At 45.3% G+C, this 13,545-nt stretch overlaps 1 protein-coding gene across 1 annotated transcript in view; it reads left to right on the top strand.

Moving 5' to 3' along the window:
• Nucleotides 1-13,545, top strand: part of Ankdd1b (ankyrin repeat and death domain containing 1B) — a 79,563-nt gene that overhangs the window by 46,170 nt on the left and 19,848 nt on the right. Inside the window, exons 8-9 of the mRNA XM_045133239.1 lie at nt 8,264-8,362; nt 12,205-12,303. Of these exons, the coding sequence (XP_044989174.1) occupies nt 8,264-8,362; nt 12,205-12,303 (198 nt within the window). The remainder of the gene's footprint in view (nt 1-8,263; nt 8,363-12,204; nt 12,304-13,545) is intronic.

The following is a 13,545-nucleotide window of genomic DNA, read 5'->3' as shown; positions in this document are numbered from 1 at the left end:
TTGAAGTCAATTGTCTTAACTGCTAGGCCATCTCTCTAGCCCAAGTGGTAACTTTTGTAGACCTTAAGATCTCATGCTTCTGGAGGCCCTACCTCATGTCTTACCAAATGTTTTTAGATTAGATTGGGTGGTGTTACTGTAGACTCCAATATATTTAAATGTCCCTACATTGCACTTTAAATCAGGATATGTACATATACACACATGTATTTTTGTTATTCTAAATGGCTCTTTTATTTATTTATTTTTAACTTTTTTTTTTTAATATATTTTTTTAAAATATTATTTATTTATTTATTTATTTATTTGAGAGAGACAGACACAGAGAGAAAGACAGATAGAGGGAGAGAGAGAGAATGGGCGCGCCAGGGCTTCCAGCCTCTGCAAACGAACTCCAGACGCGTGCGCCCCCTTGTGCATCTGGCTAACGTGGGACCTGGGGAACCGAGCCTCGAACCGGGGTCCTTAGGCTTCACAGGCAAGCGCTTAACCGCTACGCCATCTCTCCAGCCCTATTTTTAACTTTTTATTGACAACTTCCATACATATAGATAATATACCAGGATCACAGTCCTCTCCCACCCCCTTCCCTTGTCCCCCTCCACTGAACCCTTTCTTTTCAACTAGTCTCTCTTTTATTTTGATGTCATCATTTTTCCCCCTCCTATAATGTAGGCCTCGTGTATGTAGTACCAGCCACTGTTGATGATTTCTCCCCCAACAGGCTTCATATAGCTCTTTCCAATCCTGGCAGCTGGTCGACAGGGAGGAGACTTTAACCTCATCTCTAGCTTGGTTTCAGTGATCTGCGGCCCAAGCATGCGGAGTCTTCAGCAATAAGGTCTTACCATCTGGTGGGCAACCAAAAGCTTTGGTAATAGCCTGTAGTGTTTTGGAGGCATCAGAAGGCTTCCTGACCAGCAACTTGATGGAAGGTATTCCACCCCATGGCACTTAAATTTTCCAAAAACCACCTCCGACTCTGAGTATGACATTATTCACCTCCACAGGATACTTCTACCCAAACTCTCCCTGTTTTCACACATATACTATTAGCTTGCAAAGAAGTAGGTCTCCATCTGGCTTATTCGCAACATCTTTAATTTTGATTAGTCCTCCTCTTACCCCATCCTTTTCTCCATCCCCTCCCCTGTTTGTGTTTTTATAATTATTTGACTACAATGAACTTTACCTCATTTATAATTTACTGATTTCTTAGAACACTGTGTGCATTCTTAGGAATTTTAAAGAGGTTAAAAAAAATGAAACCTACAAGTTGTTTACAAATGTAATGAATATTTTATGAAGATTACATTTAATAATCAATGAAGTATGAATATGTAAGTTAAATATTTATTTACTTCAATTTTGTGGTTTTCTTTTTGGTATCTTGGAACCAGTAATTATACTTTAAGTTTCATATATTCGTTTGCCTCTTAAAAAACCTGTAAACCCTACATCCTTTGCCTGTAGTGAGGGCCAGAACTCTGCATAGTTCCACAGCTCCTCTGGCTTTGAGTCCTTCAGAAATTTGCTTGTGTTTTAGGAGGCCCCAGATTTTATTGCCATTCTGACCTCAGTCTAAATGTCACCTTATCCAAGAATGCATTCTTAGTCACTCAACAGGAAATAGCCATTCAGGCATGCTATTTCACTTCACGTTGTAGCTGATAATAGCTAGCTGATATCATTCTTCTAATACCATCTAGAATCTATTAATTAGATTTTCTCTCAAGCTACTGATTTACTGACCTAGCAGTCTGCCAATCCATGGATCAATTGATGGTCTACCCCACTGGAGTGCAATATTGGAGCTCTGAAGTTGTTTACCAACATATCACTCCATTCTCTAACATAGGGCCTGGCATATCTATCATAGGTGCTCAGTCATTTTTTGTGAAATTAATAAGATGGTATTTATGATTACTATTTACATTTAGTACCTCATTTTTCTCTTCATTATTAGTGTGGTTTTAGAGCAAGAGGTGAGATGGTGTGTCAGATAGAAGAAAGCCCCCTCACATTCATACATATGACTATGCGAAGTTAAATGGCAAAGGCAAATTTCAGATAAAATTGAGGTTATAAATCATCTGGTCTTCAAAAGAGATTTCTCTGAGTTGCCTACGTGGGCCTAATGTGGTCCTAAGTGAAGATTTCACAGTGTTGCAGTCCGGTTCACATTGCTGGTAGAAATCACCCAACCAAGAGCAGCTTCTGGGAAAAAGAGATTTATTTTGGCTTACAGGCTCGAGGGGAAGCTCCACGATGGCAGGGGAAAACGATGGCATGAGCAGAGGGTGGACATCACCCCCTGGCCAATATAAGGTGGACCATAGCAACAGGAGAGTGTGCCAAACACTGGCATGGGGAAACTGGCTATAAAGCCCATAAGCCCGCAAGCCCGCCCCCAACAATACACTCCCTCCAGGGGGTGTTAATTCCCAAATATCCATCAGCTGGGAACCTAGTATTCAGAACACCAAGTTTATGGGGGACACCTGAATCAAACCACCACAGTCAGCATGACACAGTGTGTAAAGGACCCAGCTAACCACTGTTAGCTTAAGATGGAGAAAGAAGGCAGGGGACTTCTGAACACAAATTTTCTCAATAGCCTCCAGACAGGAGCATGGGTCCAGCAACCCACTTCAGACTTCTTCACTTCCAGAACTGTAGGATAGTGCATTTTTAAAATTACTTGTGGGCTGGAGAAAGGCCTTAGTGGTTAAGGCACTTGCCTTCAAAGTCAAAGGACTCAGGTTTGATTCCCCAGGACCCACATAAGCCAGATGCACAAGGGGGCACATGTATCTGGAGTTCATTTACAGCAGCTGAAGGAGCTACTGTGCCCATCCTCTCTCTCTATCTCTCTCTCAAATAAATAAGATTTTAAAAAACTCTTTACATTAGAAAAATCTTTTTAAAAAATTGCTCTTAACTTTTTCAGAGAATACATTTTTATTAAGCCACTAAGTTTGTGGAAACCTGAAGCAATACAGAAAATGAACATAGGGACAGGGAAGAACTTTCTGAATAGAACCTCAATAGCATAGGAAACAGCTCCAAGAATTGACAAGTGGGTTTTTTTTTTTAAAATTTATTTTATTTTATTTATTTATTTGAGAGCAACAGACACAGAGAGAGAAAGAGGCAGAGAGAGAAAGAGGCAGAGAGAGAGAGAATGGGCGCGCCAGGGCTTCCAGCCTCTGCAAACGAACTCCAGACGCGTGCACCCCCTTGTGCATCTGGCTAACGTGGGTCCTGGGGAATCGAGCCTCGAACCGGGGTCCTTAGGCTTCACAGGCAAGCGCTCAACCCCTAAGCCGTCTCTCCAGCCCCAAGTGGGGTTTTGTGAAACTAAAAGGCTACTGCACAGTGAAGGAAACTGTCAGCACAGGGAACAGACAGCTGACAAGGATGGGAGGCCTCTTGGTCAACTAAGCTCCAGACAGAGAGTTAACTTCTAGAACATATCTGAAGAACTGCAAAAATGAGCTGAGCGTGGTGGTGCACGCCTTGAATCCCAGCACTTGGGAGGCAGAGGTAGGAGGATCGCCGTGAGTTCCAGGCCAACCTGAGACTACAGAGTTAATTCCAGGTCAGCCTGAGCGCTAGAGTGAGACCCTACCTCAAAAAAAGAAAAAAGAACTGCACAAATAAAATACTGATGGGGTGTGATGACACACATCTTTAATTCTAGCACTCAGAAGGCAGAAGTAGGAGGATTGCTGTGAATTCAAGGCCAGCCTTGAGCTACAGAGTGAGTTCCAGATCACCCTGGGCTAGAGTGAGACCCTCTCTCAAAAAAAAAAAAAAAAATCAAAACACCAAAATAATGTGCTGGAGAGATGGCTTAGTGGTTAAATGCTTGTATGTGAAGCCTAAGGATCCTGGTTCAAGGCTCGATTCCCCAGGACCCACGTAAGCCAGATGCACAAGGGGATGCACGTGTTTGCAGTGGCTGGAGGCCCTGGCGCGCCCATTCTCTATCTATCTGCTCTTTCTCTCTCTGTCACTCTCAAATAAATAAATACAAATAAACAAAAAACCCCAAATAATAATAAAGTACAATGAAACATTACCAAAAAAGACCCTTGCAAATCAAAAAATAGGCCAATGAAATGAACAGTTCTCAAGAAAAAAAAGGCAAGAAACACAAATGGACAACAAATACTTCAAAATGTGCTCTGCATGCTTAGGCATTAGGAAAATGTAAATTTAAATGACTTTGAGATTCCATCTTCTGAGTTTTATACATACATATTTATGAGAATGGATACAGGTGATGAAACTAGAAAAAGGACCATGAGAGGGGAAAAAAAGGTTTCAAGAAAAAGAGGAAGGTGACGTGTGACATGAAAGTCAAATATTGGGGTGGGGGACTTGGAAGGGGGATGGGAGCGAGGAGCACGGTGGGGGAGCAAGGTCAAAAAACAAAGTATGTATGAAAGTGCTATAAGAAGAGTTGTCACTTTGTCTATAATTTCAAGTAAAAGCAAAAAATAAAATGAACAGAGGTGGGCCAGAGAGGTGGCTCAGTGGTTAAGGCGCTTGCCTGAAAAGCCTAAGGAAATGGGTTCATGTAAACCAGATGCACAAAGTGGTGCATGCATCTGGAGTTTGTTTACAGTGTCTGGAGGCTGTGATGTGCCCATTCCCTCTCTCTCTGTATATCTCTGCTTGCAAGGAAATAAAATAGTTAAAAAGATGGACAGACACGGTTATGCCATTTGTACAGATGAAGACAAAGAGATTGGAGCTTGATAAGCCATCTACCCAGGACAGGACACAGAGGTATTTCGCACCAGCCTGTTAACATCTGTTTCAATTATCTGTTGCTTCATAACAAACGATAGTGAAGAAAAAAAAATCAACTCGTTGGCTTAAAACAGTGTGTGTTATCTGTCTTGGCTCTGTGGTATCAACCTCAGTGACATACAGAGCCTCTAAAGATCCAGTTTATATGAAATACTGTGACATTGCAGTGGAATGTCTGTGTGCCATAGAAAAATGTAAGCTTATTCAAGGATGTTGAGGCCAGGCGTGGTTTTTAAAGACAAAATGTGGGGGAGTACATAAGATTTTTATTTATTTATTTATTTTGGTTTTTCAGGGTGGGATGTCACTCAAGCCCAGGCTAACCTGGAATGCTGTAGTCTCAGGCAAACCTTGAACTCACAGCAATCTTCCTACCTCTGCCTCCTGAGAGCTGGGATTAAAGGTGTGCGCCACCACTCCTAGCTCTAGAAAGAAGTTTTGTCTTGGGCTATCTGTATCAATGGCAAGAGTTTTAGGTCCCAGATTAAATAGTTGTTGGCCAGACATTCTTGCAGAAGGATTTTTTGTATAGGGCTGCAGCAAACTTGGTACAAAGTTGTGGTCCTGGGAGAGGTTTTTGTTTTTTTGTTTTTTTGTGAATGGCTCTGTTTATAGGCATATGAGCATGATATACCTCTTTCCCAGTCTTCTGGCTTTATTTATACACTTATTGGGGCTGAACAAAAGGGACCCCATTTTGATAGTGACAGGTGGGTTGACTGGACTTAGCTGAGACACTCCTAGTTTAGGGCCAGTACAGTCAGAGGATGGCCAGGATTTGGGTTATGTAATGGTTTTACCTGAATGAGCTATACATGATGGCTTACTCACATACCTGGTGGACATTGCCAGCTATCTATTGGGAGCCCAACTAGGACACCAACATGTGGCCTCTCTATATACATTAATCTTCTTACAGCATGACAGGTAGGCTCCAAGAGGAAGTGTTACAAGAGCCAGCAGCATTAAAAGAGGCCTGGAAGGCTGGAGAGATGGCTTAGCGGTTAAGCGCTTGCCTGTGAAGCTTAAGGACCCCAGTTCGAGGCTTGATTCCCCAGGACCCACGTTAGCTAGATGCACAATGGGGCTCACGCGTCTGGAGTTCGTTTGCAGTGGCTGGAGGCCCTGGCGTGCCCATTCTCTCTCTCTCTCTCTCTCTCTCTATCTGCCTATTTCTCTCTGCCTGTTGCTCTCAAATAAATAAATAAAACTAAACAATTTTTTTTTTAAAGGGACAGTTTCTAAATCTTTTTAAAAAAAAAAAAAAAGAGGCCTGGAACAAGAGCTGGATGTGGTGGCGCACGCCTTTAATCCCAGCACTTGGAGGCAGAGGTAGGAGGATCGCTGTGAGTTCGAGGCTACCCTGAGACTACATAGTGAATTCCAGGTCAGCCTTGGCCAGAGTGAGACCCTACCTCAAAAAAAAAAAGAGGCCTGGAGCAGACGCTGTCATCGTAGGCCATGCCTGGGACTGGCAGCCTGTCACTTCTGCCATAGTCTATTGGTCACAGCAGTCAAGGTTATATCCAGATTCGAGAGAGTAGAGAAGCTAACCCCAGCTCTTTTTGTTTGTTTGTTTTTGTTTTTTTTCTCTCTCAGTTTTTATTAACATTTTCCATGACTATAAAAAGTATCCCATGGTAATACCCTTCCCCCCCACTTTCCCCTTTGAAACTCCATTCTCCATCATATCCCCTCCCCATCTCAGTCAGTCTCTCTTTTATTTTGATGTCATCATCTTTCCCTCCTCTTATGATGGTCTTGTGTAGGTAGTGTCAGGCACTGTGAGGTCATGGATATCCAGGCCATTTTGTGTCTGGAGGAAGCATGTTGTAAGGAGTCCTGCCCTTCCTTTGGCTCTTACATTCTTTCCGCCACCTCTTCCACATTAGATCCTGAGCCTTGGAAGGTGTGATGGAGATGTTACTCAGTAGTCCAGTCACTTCTTTCCAGCACTATGATACCTTCTGAGTCATCCCAAAGTCACTGCCATCTCAAAAGAGAAGATGCTCTACCCAAAGTGAGAGTAGCATTAATATAAGGGTATGAATATTAAGAGAAGTGCTTACTGTGACCCCAGCTCTTGACGGGGCACTGCCAAAGAGCAGGAGGATCAGCGCATGCCAAGGTAGCCACTGCCCTTATGGGCAAGTCCTGAACGTATTTCGTGGCTATCTTATAACCGAACGATACAACCACTAGTTTACAGGCTTATATTTTGTGAGTTATAAGGGCTGTACTGCCTGGATACTGAAGAATAACAAAGAGCAAGCCATGACTGTGAGGCAGATGCCAGCTAACGTGTGCACTGAGAGAAGACACTTTTGTGCAGGACGGCGACAGTGACAGTGGAAGTGAATGAGACCTGTGAAACGAGTTGAGAGAAGTGGGGGTGGGGGGTAAGGCAGCCCTTCTTCATGGAGGGGGAGAGAATGCTGGCTTTAAGCTGCACTTGGCCAAGAGGAGGGTTGGGCATAGCCAGGGAGGGAACAGGCGACCATGAAAGCATTTCTGGAGGCCAATACCAGGGTACCGATTTTGACTCAAGGGATGCGTTTTCTGGGGACCACAATGGGAAGACTTGGCTCTGGTCCACTTCATACTACTGGGAGCAGGGATTTAGGTCACTTGCACCTGAGCATAGTGTCTTATGTCAAGGTGCTGTAAGGCAATACTATAAAACTAGGTGGCTTAAACAATAAGCACGTATTTCACATACTCTGAGGTTGGAAGCCAGAGATCAGTCACCAGCAGGGTTTGGGTTCTAGTGAAAATTCTCTTCCTGCTTCATATCTATGTATTTTCTGGGTCTTCACATGGCAGAAACAGGACCAGCTAGCCCTCTGGCTTGGTCTTTTTTTTTTTTTTAATTTTTAATTTATTTATTTGAGAGCAACAGACACAGAGAGAAAGACAGATAGAGGGAGAGAGAGAGAATGGGCGCGCCAGGGCTTCCAGCCTCTGCAAACGAACTCCAGACACGTGCGCCCCCTTGTGCATCTGGCTAACGTGGGACCTGGGGAACCGAGCCTCGAACCTGGGTCCTTAGGCTTCACAGGCAAGTGCTTAACTGCTAAGCCATCTCTCCAGCCCTGGCTTGGTCTTTTAAGGGCACGAATCCCATTATGAGATCCTCACCTCCACAAATTTATCACTTCCCTAAGACCCTACCTACAAATCCTATCACATTAGGATTTTGGATTTGGGGGGACACATTCAGGCCATTACACATATGTATGTTCCTGAGGGCTTTGACACTGTTCATAGGACATGCTCTTGAAGTAGTATTCCCCCCCCCACTGAGTAATCTAAAACACTGGATTTCCTTCTTTAAGTGAATGTACGGGTGCATTGTAAGAATTAGTCACTTCAGGCTAAGTACCAGGCACCGCACTGGATGGTAACGGATCCCTTCTTGCTCTTTCCATCTGTTTCTTTACAGCTCAACGTCAGTGTTTTGCAGACAGCCAGTCGGAATGGCCACACGTCCCTCGTCGACTTTCTTCTCAGTGAGAACATTGATCTGCAGCTGAGGAGGGAAGTGAGTTCATGCCAGCTAAATGGGCCTTTGGTCCTGGCGCCGGGAGACTGGCTGTGCCCATGCCCCTGGCAGATGCATGGGAAGGATTCACAAGAGAGGGGTTCTTACTGGGGGTGCAGGCTGATTTTCTTTCGAGGCTGAATCTTAATCTTGAGAGAGAAAAAAATTCGAGGGGTGAGTTTTAGAAAGTCATCGAAGTTCCTAAGAAACATGACTTCTCTGTTTTAAATACTCACATTTGCTACAATAACACTTTCCCACGTGTTGGGAGGTTCTGTAAGCCCTGTGGTGATCTCATCTGTGTAGGAACTTGCTGAAGCTACTGTCAATGTGAACATTGACCATTCCCCTACCCCACGATCCCTCCCTGAACAATGTTGATTTTCTTCCCAAAGTCAGTCTTTTATACTGATTTAGGTTTTCTGAAGTTTGAATTGGCTTTAGTTGAATGAACAAAGGCCCTCTATCCTGGAATTGGTCAAGAAGCAATCCTCTGTTTTTCACTGTATTTTCATTTCTCCTGTGAGAATGTTATTTCCTCTGGTCTTGCTGAGCCATTACTATTTATGACACTGATTTGAGAGAAGGGATGTGATTTGAACCATGTCTGATAGATTTGGAGCATAGGGTTGGAGGAATTGGCTCAGAGCTTACCTGGCTTGGGCCGAGGATGCTTCCTGCTTCTCAGGAGGAAATAGGCCCCAGCAAGGTGGGTGGCCCTGGTAAGGACATGCACTCCTTCTTTCCCATGAGGGATGCTTTCTCTTTCTTTCATGCTCTGTGCTTCAAGGGGGAAGGTTATGCTGAGCAAAAGGTGGCCTACACAACCTTCCCTCAGGATGCCCCTACCAACTTTTCTCAGGATCATCTTGTCCCCTTGCTCACCCTCACACAGCCTCACTCTCAGCCATACTGCCCCACCTGCACCTTCTCCTCTCCTCCTCTGTGTGCTGGTAGAACTCTTGCCAGCTCTCTCCTATCAATCTACCTGTCTCTTCCAATGGTGGACTCGAGAAGGTCCGCCACACGTCCCATCTTTGCTACCTTTTCTGTTCCATGACCTGGTGGAAGTTACTGATCCTCTTCATGCTTCGTGTTTTAAGTGGGGAATGAATGTAAGGTCTAACTCTTAAGAGTGACCATAAGTGGCACATGTCACAGTTACTTTTCTGTTGCTGGGACAAACACCCTATCAGAATCAGCCGATGGTAGGAAGGGGTTTTATTTCATGCTTACAGAATCCGGTGGAAGCATCATCATGGCGGAAGAAGCTGGCTCACTTCCATAGATCCGTAGCAGAGAGACGCCACCAACAGCCCGAGCTCAAACCTGCCCTTCACACACCTTAGGGCTGGACTAAAAGGTCCACTCCCCAGGGACATATCCTCCAGCAGGCTGCTGAAGACTTAAGTAGGAAGCTTAACCCTGATCAAAAATCCTCAAGGGGACATACATTCACATTTAAACAACCACAGCATGGTTTCTGAAAAGGCTACAATTTAACCTGGTACTGTTTACTTTTGAGCCAGAGCCTCATTGTGTAGTGGAGATTGGCCTGGAATTTACTTACTTATTCTGCCTCAGCCTGCTGAGTGCCAGATTACAGGCCTATGTGCCACCATAACTGGCTATCATGGTATGTAAAGCAGGCCATCATTGGCTGGGAAAGTAAGTGGATAGAAAGCACCATGTGGACTGGAGAGATGGTCTAGTGGTTAAGCATTTGCCTGTGAAACCTAAGGACCCTGGTTTGAAGCTTGATTCCCCAGGTCCCACGTTAGCCAAATGCACAAGGGGGTACACACGTCTGGAGTTTGTTTGCAGTGGCTGGAGGCCCTAGCACGTCCATTCTCTCTCTCTCTCTCTCTCTGCCTCTTTTTCTCTCTGTCACTCCCAAATAAATAAATAAAAATAAACAGAAAGCACCATGTGAGGAGGTCCTGGATGTGCCTTCCTGAAACTTATTAAACTTATCACTATCACCTGCTTTTCTTCTTCTTCTTCTTCTTCTCCTTCTCCTTCTCCTTCTCCCCCTCCTCCTCCCCTTCCTCCTCCTCCTCCCCCTCCTCCACCTCCTTCTCCTTCTCCTCCTCCTCCTCCTCCTCCTCCTTCTTCTTCTTGTTTTGTTTTTCTGTTTTTTCCAGGTAGGGTCTCACTCTAGCTCAAGCTGACCTGGAATTCAGTGTGTATTCTCAGGGTGACCTTGAACTCTTGGCAATCCTCCTACCTCTGCCTTCTTAGTGCTGGGATTCAAGGTGTGCGCCACCACGCCCAGCTCACCTGCTATTCTTGACTGAAGCCACACTCCATCCTCACCACCTGGCCTCCCATACATGCGTGTTTTTGTCTCCACTGTCTTTTCCCAGCAGCTCCTCTTCCACCGCTGGGCTGTAGACTCACTGCTGGGCTTTCCCACTCCTGTCTGTGCAAATCTCCTCTCCCTCCTCTCTCACCCCACCTGGAGGTACCTCACCTTACTCTCATGCCTTGACCACTTTTGCCCCCTCTTCCTTCATTGCTTCTTCCTTACTTCTCCCCCACCCTAGGCTGTCTTCTCTCCTCCTAAAGTCCTCCATGGGCAGTGCCACTGGGGGCAGAGGGGATGAGGCAGCAGGAATGCCTGGAGACATGTGTGTGGTTTTGAACTCTGCCTGGCGGGGCTCAGTAAGGAGGCTGGGTGGGGGTGGGTGAAGGGAGGACACTAGGCTCCAGGTTGAGTGGACTGCAGACAGGTTGTTTAGCACAAAGGAGGAGATGAGGAAGGCTACCCAAGGCTGGCCACAGCCCACTGTGGGTCAATTTTACAGAGGGGCGGGCTCAGGAGAACCTGCCCCTGAGTAAGTGAAGGCACCAGTCCAGCAAGATACCAAGGAAGTGATCTGAGGGCTCTAGATCACAGCAGATAGGGAATGCTAAGTGTGTGTGCATTTCCTTCTTCGTGACTATTCCCATTATCCCTTGGCTCTTTGAAGGCTGAGGAAAGTCCTTGGTTCAGTCTACTTAATCCTTCCTCATCTGTATTTGAGCTCAGTTGGCAGTTCTTCAAGAGAGCTGTCTGTTGTCTGGAAAGCTCAGCGCTCCCTGCTCTCCCTCCCTTCTCTCCTAGTCCTCTTCATCACCAATTTTTCCCCCAAAGCACTTACAGTTTGTGGTTGCATATATGTATGACTTAAAAATAAAAGTTAAGGGCTGGAGAGATGGCTTAGCAGTTAAGGTGCATGCCTGCAAAGCCTAAGGACCCAGGTTCGATTCTCCAGGTCCCACATAAGCCAGATGTACATGGTGGCGCATGTGTCTGGAGTTTGCTTGCAGTAGCTGGAGGCACTGGCGTGGCCAGTTTCACACACACACATTCTCTGTCTCTCTTTGTCTCTAATAAATAAATAAAAATAAATCTAGCTGGGTGGGGTGGCGCACGCCTTTAATCCCAGCACTTGGGAGGCAGAGGTAGGAGGATCGCTGTGAGTTCGAGGCCACCCTGAGACTGCATAGTGAATTCCAGGTCAGCCTGGGCCAGAGTGAGACCCTACCTCGAAAAACCAAAACAAAAATCTAAGAATAATATAAGTAAATAAACAAATAAAAGTTAATCAAATCCCTGATATCCTGAAAAGAGAGTTGCCCACTGCAGGCACTCATTGTTTACATCCAGGGTGATGAAAGGAGGAGAGCTTGATTGCTATAACCAACAGATTTGCTTCCCAGGCAGCCTCAGGCTTGAAATGTAATGACTGTTGATCACTTAACTGCGAGATTGCCACTGGATGGGCAGTTTTAATACTGGGGAGAAACCTGATGAAGCCAGAATCTTCTGGATATTCAATTTTCATTTCTTTCTACAGCCTAAGGAGTCCTCTCTTCATTTAGCAGTCATCAACAACCACATTACAGTTGTAAACAGCTTATTAAGCGCACAGCATGATGTCAACATCTTAGATCAGGTAAGCCAAGCAAAACACACTGGAGTCTGTTTTCTCAGGTACATTTACAAGGAGTTCTGATCAGACTCAAGGTGCCTTGAAAGTCACATCCCTTTTCAGCCTTCTCTTCCATAACCTCCCTCCTGCCCCCACACTTTGCCTTTCCAGAGGCAAACTCTGGCCCCAGCCAGTGTGTAATCAAATTGTTCTCATTTTACAGGCACAGCTGGCACTCTTGATAAACAGGAGGGCAGAGGTAAATTGCCAGCGGCTCTTTAAATCAAAAGCCACTGCCCGGTGTGAAATGTTGTCCTTGGCAGGGAGCCCTCCCCCATAAGAAGGAAGCTTTGTTTCCACATTAGAAGCGGTATAAACCTGTGTTTCTCTGCCGGAAGGCAAAAGAGACCTCTTGGAATAAAATCACCAGGAATTCAATCAGCAGGCCAGAGTCAAATGCCTCTCTCGAAAGGCACGCATCACTGGCTGGATGGACAGACGCCAGGTGGAACAACAAACAATAGGCCAGCACCCCCCTCTGAGCACGCCTGCTTTCCCCCACTGCCCTCTGCCAGGGGAGCCAGGGGTGCCAGGGGTGCCAGGGCAGGACCCTCTCCAGGGACCTGAGGCCAGATAGGACTTTTAACTCCGCTTCTTTCCAGAGAAGCCTCCGTCTTGGCTTCCCGGGTTGGCAGAGGGGCGCCATCGTGCTGTGGGCCACACCTGTTCTAACCTACCTTGTGTCTCCCCATTTTCTTAACTGTCAAACCAGTGTGAGACATCTCTCTTCAAGTCTCCTTCTGCTTCAGCTCTGGGGTTGATTTTGTCCTGAGCAGAATGGAGCCTTATCTCAATCGTTCTTGTTATGTCTTACTAGCTCAATAGTTTGGGGGTGGGAGAAAAGCCCTTGATATTAAGAGTACTTACAAAATCTGTCCATGTCCTAAAGCTTTGCTACATAGACAAAGCCGTGTGCTATCCTGGTTTTGGTTTCTACAGCACTGGCTCCAGGCCAAGGAGGCTTTGCTAGGCTTGCTTTCCAGGTTCACTACTAGACCTTCCTATCTGAAGTGTTTTGCCGTGTCAGTAATACACATATAAAATAATTAATATTTTACATATAAAATCAGGACATATAAATATAAAAAAAAAAGTCTTTGTAGCCCCACCAAAGAAATATAACTCTTGTTAGTGTTCTGGTTTATTTCCTGTCTTTCAGACTTGGGGCAGTGCGGTCAAAATGAGATGTTGTTGGACCCCGATATA

This window comes from Jaculus jaculus, chromosome 14 (assembly GCF_020740685.1).
Source record: "Jaculus jaculus isolate mJacJac1 chromosome 14, mJacJac1.mat.Y.cur, whole genome shotgun sequence".
NCBI classification, from domain to species: Eukaryota; Metazoa; Chordata; class Mammalia; order Rodentia; family Dipodidae; genus Jaculus; species Jaculus jaculus.
Note: the sequence above shows the minus strand (reverse complement) of the source record. Positions and strands in the feature narration are given on the sequence as shown.